General features: G+C 37.7%; 1 protein-coding gene across 1 annotated transcript in view; it reads left to right on the top strand.

Annotated features, from left to right (window-relative positions):
- The window catches only part of rims3 (regulating synaptic membrane exocytosis 3), a 28,279-nt gene extending 12,129 nt beyond the window's left edge, over nucleotides 1–16,150 (top strand). The window contains exons 3-7 of the mRNA XM_088405123.1: nucleotides 12,255–12,396; nucleotides 12,472–12,584; nucleotides 13,873–13,974; nucleotides 14,054–14,193; nucleotides 15,136–16,150. Of these exons, the coding sequence (XP_088261249.1) occupies nucleotides 12,255–12,396; nucleotides 12,472–12,584; nucleotides 13,873–13,974; nucleotides 14,054–14,193; nucleotides 15,136–15,348 (710 nt within the window). The 3' untranslated portion in view covers nucleotides 15,349–16,150. The remainder of the gene's footprint in view (nucleotides 1–12,254; nucleotides 12,397–12,471; nucleotides 12,585–13,872; nucleotides 13,975–14,053; nucleotides 14,194–15,135) is intronic.
- Nucleotides 16,151–16,343: the final 193 nt, after the last annotated feature.

Raw genomic sequence — 16,343 nt, 5'->3', positions numbered from 1 at the left:
AAGCTAGCCCGGCGTAACGTGCTAAGACCAAAACAATGACAAAGGCTAAGATGGCTCTACTTGATTACTTAAAACTTAATAGTTTAAGATAATGCTGTTATATTCTGCTAATAATCCCGCTAAAACCTGCACAAACATTTCCTGTCCGACTGCACGATTTTACGTTTGTGTCCGACGCTCAATTCGCCATTCGACCTGCGTCAGCAGCGATTAATTCCATCCTGTAGTAAAATCGCTATTAAAAATGTCTTAAAACCCCAGGACAGAGCAGGGGAACTCTGTTTCCACTCCATTACATAACGGTCATCATTTGTTCTGTTCAATCACTCTCCCCTTTAAACACTGTGCTTCATTTCAACCCTCTAAAATTAAATAACAGGATTTAAACGAGAGCTTAATGGAGATGAATACTATTAAAAAGCGTCGAGACAGTAACGTCACAGTGTTATTGTGTCCATAGGCCATGCTCTGGTCGCGGCGCAATTTGAATTGAATTGGATTCACTCAGTTCACAAACATCAGTGGAATGAGCTCTCCTGGAAATGTTGTTGTAGTGAGGCTACCTTGAAAAATAATGACGTAAAGCTTTTTCGAAATGAAGAAAAAAAACAAAATAGCCAGATGTTGGGCATTCTCAAAAACATGGCATTTGAAATCTTTTGGTCCCTCCAAAAAATGAAAAAATCTTTGATTTGCATGAATTCTTTCATAAAACTTCTTAGTGTGGGAATGGAAAGGAGGTAATGCCAAATTCAAATCTGTGGAATTAATTGAAATGATGAAATGAAGACCGTGATACATTCTTTTAATTGGAACACCGAATTGCTGTAAAACAAAAAAAAAAGTGGAATGTGGGGAATTGGACAAAAATGGTTTATTATATTTGGAATTGTGGAAATAAGAACATGAATGAGATAGCACTCAAATGAGGTATTTTAGGTTAATAAAACGGGCAGGTGTACCTAATTTAATGGCGAGCCACGAGAGGGAATTCATTGATTACTGAAATTGAAAACTTAAACTTTTGACCTCTGTCTGATAAGGGCCAGGCCCCATAAAAGACACGCGAAGCCACCATCCCTCTTTGCTCACAAAGGCTTCAAATTGTGAGCAGCGACGCGCATAAATTTGTCAGATTAACATTTCTGCGTTACGTAACATGCGTCGCATCAACACAAATCCATGCGTGAAATTTAAACCGGCCTCGGATGCACTGTTTTTGCCCTCCCATCTTTCTTTCAATGTGTAGATAGATTCCTAATTCAAGGATTTGTAGCAAGATAGCCTTGGGGTGGCATTTTTTGGTCGGTGTTCTGTCTGTGGTCTATTTATTGCCTGCTATTATTAGGTGCGCCGAAAAAGGAGCTCACAAAGTATTTCTATAGGTTTGAAGGAATGACTCACTCCTACACTTGGCCCAGTCAGTCTTATCTATTGTGCTGGTTTATCCATCTTTCTCTAGACGTTCTGCACATTAAGGAGGATAAGATTCATGGATTGGGATGTGTCTATTTGCTAGATATTTCTTTGTTGCTTCAAAAAAAAAAAAAAAAAAAAAAAAAAAATATATATATATATATATATATATATATATATATATATATATATATATATATATATTTTTTTTTCCCTATTTTCTTCATTATGAAAATAATTTAACTCATTCAGTGCCAGGGACGTATTTTCACATTTTTTTTCAAGCGTCCGAACATTAAATCCCACATACTCAAGTATTAAATTGATACTTAAGTACATTAAGGACATTAATTTCCAGATATTTAAGTATTAAATCAATACATACGTTTCTGGGATTGAAAGTCGGGACTCTTAAAAAAAAAAGCGTGAAAATACGTCCTTGGCATTGAATGAATTAATGTATGACTATAGACTAGCAAAGAAGACCCTGCCTGCCCTGACTGCCATTTGACAGCCAGTCCCAGAGCTCAGAAAATTATTTTCAAATCATGTTTTTAGATCCCTTATAATGGACTAGCCAATTAAAGCTGAGACTAATTTTGGATTTTCTGTAATAAGATAACTGCGCAGCAGGAAGAATAAAGCACCAAATTGGGTAAAACAAAAACTCAACGTTAATATAGTAAATCCCCAATGAGCATGGTCCATAATTCAAAAAGTCAATAGTATCGTATCTTGGCCTCTAATTACACTCAGGAAGAGCAGGGGAAATGGGGGGTGGGGGGGGTACAGATTACACATCTGTCCCACAGCGCCCTACTTCTAGCTCCTTCTGAGTCATCAGCGTTTTGGCAGCAGCACTTCAAACCTCACAATGATCACCATTTTTTTTTTTTTTTTTCGAGGGAAAAATCTCTCCCCCAAGAAAATCGCTCTCATTAAGATGACTCATGCCCTTGGTCGTTCTTGAGATTTTACTGGAAATATTTCACAACAAGGTCTCTGTTGGGTCACAACACATCTCCAGGTGAAAACAATTTCACTGAAAAAAAAAAAAAAAAATCCTCCTGGAGTTTCTTTTTTGAGTTGCCGCGCTATTACCCAAACCCCCCTGCACCACTTTTGAGTCACCGGCTCTCTGGATAAATGCCGACTGAGAGGTTTCTCAGTACTCTTAAAAGCTTTCTTCTCCCCGTTGCTGCTATTCGGAGACTACGAAACACATTTAAAGTAGCATGTGCTTACCATATCCATCCCTGTCCTAACTTTCTACATCTTTGGCACTTTTTGGCCCCTTTGTTTATGACTATAAAACAGGGACGTTTGCAAAGTGTTTGTGATTCCCAATTGGACTATTGACTATAGATGAAATAGTAATCGTCAGTCCATCAGTCCCTCTGTGTGTTTTTGCCCAACCTTCCGCCACCACTAGAGGGTGAAATTAGTCTTTTTTTCAGGTCCGTCATTCGTCAGGCGCTGATCTACTTCATACTAATTCTTTTTCGGTTTTTGTACCGATACTTACAAGTCTGTGGTTTTACGTTGACATTGCAATTCAAACGCAACACAGTAATATATGTGTAATACGAAAACAAACAAATGCCATAATAAGCCATCATATTTGAAAAACCAACATCTAAAGAGAATGCAGGTTGGACCAGAGTGCAATTAGCAATCATGTCCACTGGATGGCATTATCATGCTTTACATTCTCAAGGGCCGGTATCTTGCATGTTTTCTAGGTTTCTTCCCCTGACACACCTGATTCAAATGATCAGCTCATCAGCAAGCTCCGCAGAAGCCTGATAACGATTCCGATCATTTGAATCGGGTGTGTCGAGGCAAAGAAACCTGAAGAACATGCAGGACACCAGGGAAACAAAGTATTGCTGAGGTTGAATTGACTGAAAAACATCTTTCATCAGGGAATTAAAAAACTTCTATCTTGCATTTCCTGGCAAACAGAGAAAGAATGCACATTTGGGTGCAGACTCATATCAATCATTGTTTTGAAAAATAAAAATAAATTTAACGTCTCATTTTGAACACAATGCCAATCAGGAGGACCAAAGACATCTGGGGATAATTCATGTTGGTAATTATATATAATAATAATAATAATAATAATAATAATAATATCTGATAATAACTAATAAAATCTCGTATTTTTTCATCAAATAATTGGTTTATCATCATGATCATAATCATGGTCAAAAAGAGACTCGGCTGATATACGCTCATTATGTTCTATCAAAGGTGCTCAGCAATCAACAATTCAGAAAATTGCTCCCGAGTACAGTAATTATGTTTGTGTGTTTGGGGTCTGAGGAGTATTGTGTGTATGCACGCAAAAATGATACGACGTGAGCTTTTGGTGCATTGGCCCAATACACACACACACACACACACACGCACACACACACACACACACACACACCTCAACTCTCAGCCAATGTAAACACCCAGGCAGGCTTATTTCTAAATCTGTTTCATGGCTCCGGCAGACGGCTGCTGCGCCGCAGGAGACGCTCCACAGGTTCCCCTCTCAAAGCCCGAATGACATTTTTCTCTTAAGCAACAAATCTGCGACACGGCGAAATCGTCACGCTAATCTTTTTGCGTCATTTTATTTCTTTCCAAAGGCAAATACATAAATAAATAAATACATACGACGGATGCATTTGTTATATCTTGTTCTCCTCATAAAGTTGAGTATTCCAGGGGAAATTACTTGAGAATTAGATTGCCCTTTTTCCTCATTGTAATTAATGGACGTTAAACAGAAGCCGGTGCGGCATATTAACTCACCGGCAGACATCCTGCAAGTACGAGAAGCTTTCCGATTAGTACAAATCATTTCCCATGCAAAAGGCTAATGCCTTCTTATTGGTCACTATTGTCCTGCCCTGAGATGTTAATGAGATTCATGCGCACGTTAATAGTACACGCAGGAGATTTCTTTGAGATCGTCTTTGTTAACGCATTCACTACCGTTGACAGATATTTCTGTCAAAGATCACATTTACCTGGGCAGTGAATCCGTAAATAAATTCAAGATTGAAGATGCGCTTTATTATCATAATACTGCACAAGTACAGGGCAAAAAAATTTGACTTGTTTGGCTTGAGCCATTTAAGAAACATAGAAAGACATAGATTAAGCGCTGGGTGTCCAGGGATATTAACAGGGCCATAACATTGTCAAATATAAATATTTATTTACTTTCAACCCCTCAAAATGTTCAGGGGAATCAGCCCTATCCACATATATACTTATATCTAGGGGGGTATGGCAGTAAATCAGCCCAAAATGGGCTAAATTTGACACCTGTAGTGTGTACCGTGTAGCATACTAAAAAACTTCTATCTTGCATTACCTGGCAAACAGAGAAAGAATGCAAATTTGGATGCGGACCAATATTCTCATATTCAATATCTCATTTTGAACACAGCCGTGATGTTTTGGCAGTCTTTGCAATATTTTAGCCTTGTGGTGTTTTTTTGGTATGCTTTTCATTATCACTAAGCCTGAGTTGAGTCAAAATTTCCCTCATGATTTAAAAAGTAACCAGGACAAGGCCAGTCAGGATGTGTCATAGGAGTAGTTCTCTGAGATCTTAGAGGAGATTAAAAAAAAAAAAAAAAAAGTCTTCAGCCATGCCCCAATGAAGGCATAGCATAAGCCTGGAAAAAAATTGTGAATAAATAAAAAGAGGTAATAAAACATAGGTGGTGAAATTATTCACGCTCTTCTTAAAGATGATCCTAAATTTACGTAGTTATTTTTTTTACCAATAAAAAGTTCCTATTTTGTCTGTAATTAAGTAATTTAATCCCAAAGACGTTTTTATGTTTCAGAGCCCAGCCATTCATTCCCAGGTTTCTAGTTATATTTATATATATTTTTTTCAAGTGTTTTACTAACGCACGTTCCAAAAATGTTACTAAAAGTACTAAAGTAATCAATTCCTTTTGGTTACTATTTAAGGAAGGTAATTGATTAATTTGGGAAATTAAATTCCAAAGTTATGGATTATTTTAGGTATTTGCATACTAAAGTCAACAATTACTTTGAGTAGTGGAGTATGTGAATGAATGAGTATGCCATTACGTTAGGTAATAAAATACTAAAGTAATTGTTTACTTTTTGGTTACTATGTGCGAGTAATTGGTGACTTTAGGTAATTAAATGCAGAGATTATGGGTCATTTTAGGTATTTATGTATGATAGTGGTCATTGTGTAAATCTGGCAAGAACACTGTTTCCTTTTAATGATTAATATAGAACTTTATTAATATGTAATTCAATGAAATTGTCAATTTAGTCATGCTGGGGTACTCTTCATCCCACATTGTACAGTATCAACTGGAATTTTTTTTTGTGAGAGTACATTTTATGGCAAGTGTAACGGGCCTAGCTAGCTAGCTAGCTAGCTAGCTAGCACACATACTAGTCTGCTACATGTGTTTTTTCTGTTTAGACTAAACAAATTTTGCTAGTGGTTTTCTAACACTCCATTCTGTTAGCTATTTATTATATAACATTTTTACACTGTTCTTTTTCAGGCAGCTTGCAAAAAAGAAAACAGTACTGTATGCCTATTTTGACAGAAATCTGTTTTCAAAGAAGTGAATGTAAAAAAAAAAAAATCCTAAAACCATGATCCCCTCAACAGTTGCAGAAAAAACGACACCGAAATTGATCCAAAGACAAAGTGAAACCGTCCAGACCCAATTTTTCTCTTTCTTATGCAACCGACACGGATCCGACTAAAAATAATCTCTATTTTTACCCTCTACCTTTTTGAAGCTTTCCTTTTTTTTTTTTTGCTCCAAATTTAGCAGAGAGCCCCAGCAGTGAAGACGCCACAACAAAAAATCTTTCATCGCAGACACCCGTGCTTGGTTACTGTTGCTACGCGCGGCGGCTCGCTGCCGTCACCGGCGCATCCAATAGGCATGTCGGCGCAGGGAGGCTAAAAACAGCATTCTATATTACGGCTCATAATGAGAAAGGCTTCATCAGTGTTCTCTCCAAATGTCAAAGCGGCTTTAATGACACACACTCACAAAATATGCGCGTGCGGTCGCTACTTTTGTCGGCGCGCCGTCCCCTGCAATTGAATCTATTAATTTGCTCCCAGCATCCGACATGAACGTTATTATCTAATATCTGGATTGTTTTCACTTCGTCCCTTTTATGTGCACAAAATTCTCTTTGAATTGGATGCCGCATGCCTTGCGCAATCTTGCGCGTCTCCCGGGGATGAGTTATTCTTCATATCAGGAGACAATTAAACGGGCTCTCCTCGACGAGCTTATGTAATGCTTTTTTAGCGGTTGGATTTATGTTGGACTCGCACTAATTACGGCGTGTTTATTTGTTTTGGCCTCGGAAGAAAAAGAAGTCAACTCGGCCGTGGAGTGGGAAGGAAAACAGTGCTGCATTGTTTGTGAATGAGCATTTATTGCGCTGGTATTTATTTTAATGTCCATGTATTAGTATACTCTTAGGCCTCGCTGGTAAGACATTTCGGCGTGCTTGTAAAAAATTTCTTTGGTGTTCTAGCCAGATACCTCCAACCAGCGCAAAGCATTTTTAGTTGGACCCCCCCCCATGCTTTTTTAAAAAAAAAAAAAAAGAACTATATGTCATGTTCCAATTAATGTACTCTTAATTTGAAAAGAAGTAATATTTGGCTCCTGTCAGGGGATTAAAAATGACTATTTTGGATTTGATGATATCTGCAGAAATGCCTTCATTATTTTTTTGTTTTTTTTTCCACCACTGGATGACATTTCTGAACACTAGTTGAACTACCACACTTGTTACTACTTGTGATGAAAAACTACGTGAAAATTTTGTTGCTCCTATAAGACTCGGGGGGAACTTTTGTGTGTCTAATGGCAAATATTTGGATCTATTAGTTTTTACAAGTGCAGTACAGTAGCCTAGTAAGGTTTCATTTCATACTAATAGGTCACAAACAGGGCGGGGCTACCTGGTGGCCGATGTTGGTTGGCCACGCCTATCCTGTCCAAAGTATAGAAAGAAAATAGTAGGGAGCTGAAATTTCTCCTAGATGCTGACAACATATCAAAGTCAAGCACGGCAATTGTAATTATCACAAGTTATCATGAATGTGCCTTGGCTAAAGTACTGCGACAATAATGTGAAAGAAAATGACCAAAAATGGTCAAAATACTGCACTAAGGGTTTTGCTGTTATGACAAAAAAATTCCGTCTACACCCCTGGTTTTTGCATATATTAGCAATTTTAACTTAATGGTTTTCAATTCCGTGACTGGAATAGTGTGTTTTTCTTTTCAAATTAAGAGTAAATTACTTAGAACATGAAGCAACTAATTGCTAAATGTAGATCACACTAAAATGTAATTCCACAATATAATGAATTGGACACAAATGACACAGCGCAGCACAATTTTTAAGTCTTTTTTTTTCTTCATCCAAAAAAGCTTTGTGCTAAAAGAATTTCACAGGGAGAAGAAAAAAGGTTGAAGAAAAACCGTGCTAGTTTCTATCTTGAAATGTCTTACTAGCGTTGACAAAGAGCATCTAGTATACGGGCCTTCGGAGGGATATCACCCAGGACAATGAAAGCGATCCCAATAATAAGAGTTTCAAATCACACCGAAGGCCAGGAAAAGGCGCTCGGAAAGGGGAAAGGCTGTCCGGGGCTCTTGGTGCAATGCAGGCTGCGTTGCCATGGCGATGGAAAAGGGGAGCGCGCAAGGGAAGAGTAGGAGGAGGGGATTAAAGAGGAAGGAAGCCATCGGAGCTCCTTAACAGGGGTTGTGTTGATATGAGGGGAGGGGCACGCCCACAAATGAGTAAACAGTGGCTTGATCAAGTTGGGTCGACTTACTACTTGACGGATCAAAGAGTACTTCAACGGACAACAAAAAGGAATGCTTCATCATTAAATTCATCAGTAAAATGAATTAAGCGGGCATTTAAATACAAAGGTTTAGGGTTCAAGACATTTTTTTTTTTTTTAATGAGCTTGCGTCTGTGGCACAGGTTGTCTCAGGTGGCATTGTCCGTTTCCCCATTAGAGGCTAGATGAGCGCCTCAAGTTTGCCGCCACTGTCATGAAAGTGGCACTGAAATCAGTCCAGCCTCATCACGCGGCTTTGTTTGCCCTTGGTGACTGTTCTGGGGGTACGGTCGTCATGGCGATATGGGGAGAGCATGCTGAGGGGTGCTTAATAAGCTTGGAGTTGCCCTGGGCTAATGAAGTGGGATGGTTGGACCTCACAGTGTGTTTGAACTAGCAACAAGGGGAAAAGCCCTTCTTAAAAGTCTTTATCAGAAGTCGTTTTATTATCAGCTTTAGGTCCGTGATTGTTTTTTTTTCACACTAAAAACAAAGGTGCACTAGTGCAGAATTTGTGAAATATATTTATTTATTTTTAAGTATTTTTTAAGTACCCTTAATCAGTGCAAAGTATATTTTCGGATGAAAAAACTAGGGCCGTCACTTTCAAATATTTTTGTAACCGATTATCTTATCGATTAATCGACTACGACTGTTTATATTTAGTGTTTATTACTCTCAGGTTCATCTGTTGGACATTTGTGAGAAACTATACACAAAGGAGACTCCTCATGCATGAGGAGAACGGAGAAGGACTGCACAATCTGTTGGACATTTGTGAGAAACTATACACAAAGGAGACTTTTCATGCATGAGGAGAACGGAGAAGGACTGCACAATCTGTTGGACATTTGTGAGAAACTATACACAAAGGAGACTTTTCATGCATGAGGAGAACGGAGAAGGACTGCACAATCAGTTCTACTGTGCTCTGAAGATGCCTCTCCGCACCGTCTCTTTTTAGGTACAAAAAGTTAAACCATGGACTATTTAAAGTTGTTGATCGATAAGTAATCAATTAGTTAACAATCGATTAATTTTGACAGAATCTGTAGAAGTCAGTGGAGCCTATTAAAAATGGATCGTTAAATGTTAAAAGTCATTAATGGAGCCCAGCAAAAATTGATTTTTAACATTAAAAGTCAACAAAGGCACTGAAGGAGTTAATGTTTGGAAGTCCATTTATCGAGGTATCTCCAAGTGCATTTTATTCAGCAATCGCAGAAGATTAACCATGTGATACCAGCCGTTTTTTTTTTCTCTCTCAGCGAGTGTGCTATGAATGATAATGTGGCTTCGTATGTAAAGTAACAAAATAAAAGCATACATTCTCCAAAAGAGCAACCAACACAATTAGTTGTTTCATGTTCCAATTAATTTGCTTTTAATACGAAAAAAATGTAATTTCATATGACGGATTTTTATCTTTCAGTCTGTAGTGTATCTCCGGCGATAAACAAGGTTTTACTGTAATCCAATCAGAGTAATCAGGAAGTGTATCATCAGAATCATGCTAATCACGTGTCTGCTGCATTTACACTTTCCAAATGGGTGTCAGCGACACATTACAAGCTGTGTCTAGGAGCCGCATTATGCACACTGCGGATCTAATAAAAATATTCAAATTGCACCGTGGCTGTGCTTCTATTCTGGAACACTGCGGTCCATTTCTAACTGCACGGACAAGAAGTCAGAATCGGCTAATGAGAAAAAAAGAATAACTGGCTAGCAGTGGTGATAGGTCGAAGCGTTTTAAGCTACGCGCAAAATGGCCGAGAGCTTGAGCTTTAACATCAGAAGAAGCTTCCGGGGTATCATCCCCTGTGATGACACACTATCTCTGAAAAGATATAGCACTCAAGCCGCATCAGTCCAAAATCCCTGCCATCTTTGCCCCTCTCTCCTTAATGCCACCACTTCTGTCCAAGGCTTTTAAAGCAACATTTTTGTATTCTTTCATATGTTAAGTGGGCTTCTTGGGCACAAATTGGACATTTTCGCTTTTGGGTCTGCTCGCGTTTGTTGCCACCAGAATGGAATTGAAAACCTATACTTATTCATTATGTATAATACACACACACACACACATATACATATATATATATATATATATATATATATATATATATATATATATATATATATATATATATATATATATATATATATAATATAATGTATCTAGGGGTCTGCTCACTTTTCTCACTTTTATTACCACCAGTATTGAATTGAATGTTTATTATGTTTTATTGTATCTTATTTATTATATATATTATTTATTGTATCTATTATATATTTTATATATATGCTTATGTATATATTATATATTATGTATCTAGGGGTGTGCTCACTTTTGTTACCACCAGTATTGAATTGTATGAATGTTTATTATGTATTATTGTATCTTATTTATTATATATATTATTTATTGTATGTATTTTATATATATCCTTATGTATATATTATATATTATGTATATCGGGGTTTGCTCACGTTTGTTGCCACCAGTGTGTAGTTGAATGCTTATCTATTAATTTATTATGTATTATTGTATATTATTTATTATATATTATACATATATATTTAATATATACACATAACATTATGTATACAGAGGTCTGCTCGCTTTTGTGAATTTTTGAATGCCTACTTATACCTACTCATTTATTAGGTATTATTGTATATTATTTATGAAACATATACATTATTATTGTGAATATTTAACATGTTGTATATACCTTTTAGATCTACTTGTAATTGCAGGATGTTGTTTATTTCAGTATTTTCTTGCAAATAAGGGCAGATTGTTATAAGCGAATGTCGCAGAGTGCATGTGAGCAGTCAGTGCAAAGTTTTCATTTTTTTTTTTCAATCCCCCATGAAGGATTTCAAGCTATGAAAATCTTTTCTCACAGACGTGACAGTGGTTGTTTAACACAAAGCATCTGCACACTTCCTTTTGTTCCGGGCGGCTCATTATAACTGCGGCGAGAGTAACCGGCACAGCTTCCTCCCCCTCGCTATATAGCAAGTGGGATGATAAGAAAAGCTGCTTGTATATCGTTCAAAAAAGTATATCAGGTTCCACTGATATAGAAAGGCACCAAAAATCAACTGTTTAAAATCGATATTGTTTTTGGGAGACTTTCTTTCAAAAAAGTTCAAACTGATTTTTCCACCACCGATTAAACTGACATATAGCGACCAACAGAGAAGCGCCTATTTAATAAAGCGGTAATGAAAGTAATTGATTATGTACTTTTGGTCCTAAAGTAATTACTTTAGGCAATCAAGTACTAGTACTTACTTAAGTGCTAAAGTAATTGATTATTTACTTATGTGATTAAGTAATTGACTACTTAACAACTAAATTATTGTTAATAACTTTTTTGGTATTTTTGGTACCTAGAGTAATCAATTACTACCTCTTAATGGATTACATCGGTAATCTAGTACCTAAAGGTATCACTTTGGTTCATAATGTATTTAGTTACTTTAGTACTTGATTACCTAAGTAAAATACTTGATCATATAAAGTATTCTATTATTTTAGAACTTGATAACTCAAAGTAATCAATTACTTAATACTTAATTAATTAAATTGATAGATTACCTAAATTAATTTAGTACCAGATATTTTCGACCCCGCTTCAGTCAAAGATATTAAAACATTAAAAATGTGTCTTTGGGATTGAGTGAGTTAACCAGCGCCAAACTGATAAATATAAAACAAACCTAGTTGTAATTTTTTGGCACTAAAATGCTGATTAAAATCGTATAATCTCATCCGACGAAAGTCTGCTAGCACAATGCTAACGTATTATTTGAACAAAATAGACTAGGCTAACGGAAATTAGCATGGTAACTTAGTCGTGCTATAGTGCTGGTTTAGGGTGAAATGAGATGACCTTTTTTTTTTTTTTTTTTTTTTAAATATTAGACGGCGGGACCAAGAAGCTCCGCAGCACCATCCGACGAAGCACGGAGACCGGCATCGCCGTGGAGATGAGGAACCGCGTGACGCGGCAAGGCAGCAAGGACTCCACCGACGGCAGCACCAACTCAAACAGTTCGGACGGAACGTGAGCATCCAATTCGCGTCGTTGCGTCACACGTTGTCCAGCGTGTCAACTCATTCGCCTTTTTTTCCTCTCCAGGTTCGTCTTCCCGACCACGCGCCTCGGGCCCGAGAGCCAGTTCAGCGACTTCCTGGACGGCTTAGGCCCGGCTCAGATCGTGGGGCGGCAAACGTTAGCCACGCCTCCTATGGGTAAGCCACGAGCCAAGCGGACCAAGCATGTCAGTCACTTCTTGTCACTTCCTGGTAGTACGATAAATTTGACATGTTGACACCATCTGGGTGAAATTTCAGCTCCCTAGCGTCTTCTTTCAATGCGTTCCCATTGATGTAAAATGCTTTTGATTCAAAGATCAAAGGATTGAACACAAAAACGCACGCAGGGTGAAAGCTTCAACATTCAAAACAAGAAGATGCGTAAAAACCATATACAGTAGACCCCAGTTTTACGACGTCCGTGCCTTACGTTTTTTTTTGCTTTACGACGTGGACTCCGAGGTTTTTTTGTCCCCTCTTTACGACATTTTCTTCACCTTGGGCTTCAAAAACAACAACTTCTCTTGCGCGGAAATATTTCAAACATGGCGGTCAGTGTGCTAGAGATTTTAAAGGAAGAAGTATGGAAACAAAGCTGGATATAATCAATAAATACAAAGACGGATAGGGAATATGTCCGTAACAAGCTCAAATCACGTCACTCCAAAGGTACATAAACCCTTTATATATTTTAAATTTATGATCTTATTTAATTATACACACATATGTTAGATATAAAGCACTTACTATACTATTTTGTTACAAATTTTTAATATTTATATACAATTTTGATTTTATATGCATTAGCTAATTACCATTGGTTTCTATGTTCTATGTTTCTATTTCTTTGTTCGCCATACAACAATTTCACCTTACGATCCCAAGTGCGGAAAGGATTAATTTCGTATAGTGGGGAGTCCTTTTTAGTGTTAAATGTACTTTACAAAAGTACCATAAAGAAAATATACAACTAAAAATGGATTGCTTTCATTTATATTAGCATTTATCCACGTGATGAGCAATTAGCTTGCTAGCTATACCTACCATACACCTGAAAAGGCATCTTCAAATTGTGAGTAAATTGAGATGATAGTTTTCACGTGTGACATTTTCTAATGAGACTTCCACCTTCCTTTTCCCGGACTCAAAAAGGCCCAGGGATATTCCCACACCGTTAAAGTGAAGTGTCAAGGGGAAAAAACTAATGCCTAAGGTTCCAGGGGAGCACCCCGGCGATAATTCAGTGTAGCACTTAATGCAAAAGTATGTAAAGTTAACGTGCATGAAATGTGATCCGCTAACGGAAAGCCTCTGAAAGACTCCAGAAGGGCAACTTGAAAGGACATATTGTTCTATGCTTCCCTCTAGCGGCGACAAGTGGAAGTTGAACATTTCATGGCCTTTAAATGTGGAATGAATTAGAAAAACGCGTCTCCCTCCCCAGGGGACGTCCATGTTGGTATGGTGGACAGAGGAGGCCAGCTGGAGGTGGAGGTCAACCAGGCCAGAGGCTTGATCCCAAAACCTGGCTCGAAGAATATCCCAGGTGCAGTGGCCCTCCCCCGATGCTTTTTTTGACCTCTGTCGCAAAATTGAGTAGAGTTATTCGATTTTGTTTTGTTTAGCAACCTATGTGAAGGTGTATGTCCTTGAGAATGGGGTGTGCTTGGCAAAGAAGAAAACCAAAGTCGTGAAGAAGAACCTTGACCCGAGCTACCAGCAGCCTCTGTTGTTTGATGAGAGTCCTCAGGGAAAAGTCCTCCAGGTATCGGACTCACTCCATTTGATTTTCTCTCTCGCTTCCCTTATTGGTTCAGAATCTAGCTTTCCGAGTCCAGTTTTCGGAGTCACTTTTCCGAGACTATTTTGCAAGTTTTGTTTCCGAGTCTACAGTAATTCCCGAACGTAGTTTATCAGGTCGAGTTTACGATTTGAGTTTTTGGATTCTAGCTACCATATCTAGTTTTTTGAGTTTAATTTGATTTAGATTTCCGAGTCTAGTTTCCAAGTTTAATTTCAGATTGTAATTTCAAAGTATTGTTTCCCAGGTCCTGTTTCCGAGTCTAGTTTTTAGTCTAGCTTCTGGGGGTAGTTTTGAGAGTGTAGTTTTTCAAGTCTAGTCTTTGAGTCTGTTTTGCAAGTATTATTTCCGAGTCTAATTTCTCAATGTAGTTTATCAGGTCTAATTTCTGAGTTGATTTTCTCGATTCTTGCTACTGAGTCTAGTCTTCCGAGTTTAGTTTGATTTAGATTTCCGAGTCGAATTTCCGAGTTTAATTTCGGAATGTCATTTCAGAGTCTAGTTTCTTAGGTCCTGTTTCCTAGTCTAGTTTTCAGTCTAGCTTCTGAGGGTAGTTTTTAGTCTAGTTTTTTTTAAAGTTACAAGTATATAATTGTCGTATAATAACAGGGGAAATGGTAAAAAAAAGTTTCTAAATGTGTTTTTAAAACCACAAAACTACCCGAGAAAGTCCATTTAGCGTAATGCTAACAATTCAAAATGTCATAGACAGGCTAACAATTAGCATCTGTGCGACTCTTATAAACAATGTATTTGACACAAAAGGCAGAGCAACACATATAGACAGACAAAAAAAAAGAATATTTCCTTTATCCTCTGTAAACAAGAATTAATACTACATGCATTTATTCATAAGTTGTCACAATGCTTGTATTCGTATAAAAACCATATTTTCCTGGCGCGTAGGTAATTGTGTGGGGGGATTACGGGCGTATGGACCACAAGTGCTTCATGGGAATGGCCCAAATCCTGTTGGAGGATTTGGACCTCTCTGCGACCGTCGGCGGCTGGTACAAGCTGTTCCCTACCTCCTCGCTTGCGGACCCCAGCATCGGACCCCTCACCCGACGCCTCTCGCAGTCCTCCCTGGAGAGCGCCACCAGCCCCTCCTGCACCTAAGGCTGAGTCATGCAAACCCCCCGTACTGTACATACCGCTCCAGACTGTACGCGCACCTTCTCACCCAGCAGCTTTCTAAGTCGGGGGTGGCAACAACTCATAAATTCCACATTTTACCTGAAAACGTAGCATTTTTCCTCCACCGTAATCCCAACGTTCCCAACCATGACACAAATGGTTCACAGAGTGCCATAACCTGCATTTCAAGGTTCCACATTACCATCCCAAGGCCATACAGATGACACTTTCTAAACTCTCTATGCCAAACTTAAGAAAAAAAAACAACTATTTTTTAAAACCAAAGCAATTGTTATCGTCGTAGTCTTAGATGAAGTCGTAGAACAATATGGAGAACGGATATGTAGCAGAGCCAATGACTTAGAAGTTCCATTCTATGGGCCAAACGCAATGCAGATGGTGCAGATGTTCACACCAAGGAACGTATGTGAGGTAGCAACACTGCTATTGTACAGGGCAGGCCTGAGTTTACACTATAAATAGATATATGCATATAGACATACAGTATATAGTTCAACATTTATTTGTTTTGGCGTGTGTATCGGCCGCAGTCTGCATGCATGCTTGCGACCTTTGTAAAGAGCTCTTGAAAGTGCTCTCAACTTAACATTTACGTTCGACGGAGGAAAGTGGGATGACGGAAAGAGCCATTTTCCCGACTTTTACATTTGTTAAGCACAGTTCGGTTGTATTTAACTTTTTCGTAAAAATGCACTTTTGCTCTACTAGTGTGCACTTGAATCTTTTATTCATATATATATATATATATATATATATATATATATATATATATATATATATATATATATATATATATATATATATATATATATATATATATATATATATATATATATATATATATAAATTCTAAAATAAAACATGCCTGACGCTGAGTGGTTTTGTTCAACAGTTGTATATTACAAGAAAAGAAAGCTATTATAACAATTTTGGAATTTAAATTCTTTTATTTGATT

Source organism: Hippichthys cyanospilos, chromosome 21 (assembly GCF_059441005.1).
Source record: "Hippichthys cyanospilos isolate Australia breed blue-spotted pipefish chromosome 21, RoL_Hcya_1.0, whole genome shotgun sequence".
In the NCBI taxonomy this organism is placed as follows: Eukaryota; Metazoa; Chordata; class Actinopteri; order Syngnathiformes; family Syngnathidae; genus Hippichthys; species Hippichthys cyanospilos.
Note: the sequence above shows the minus strand (reverse complement) of the source record. Positions and strands in the feature narration are given on the sequence as shown.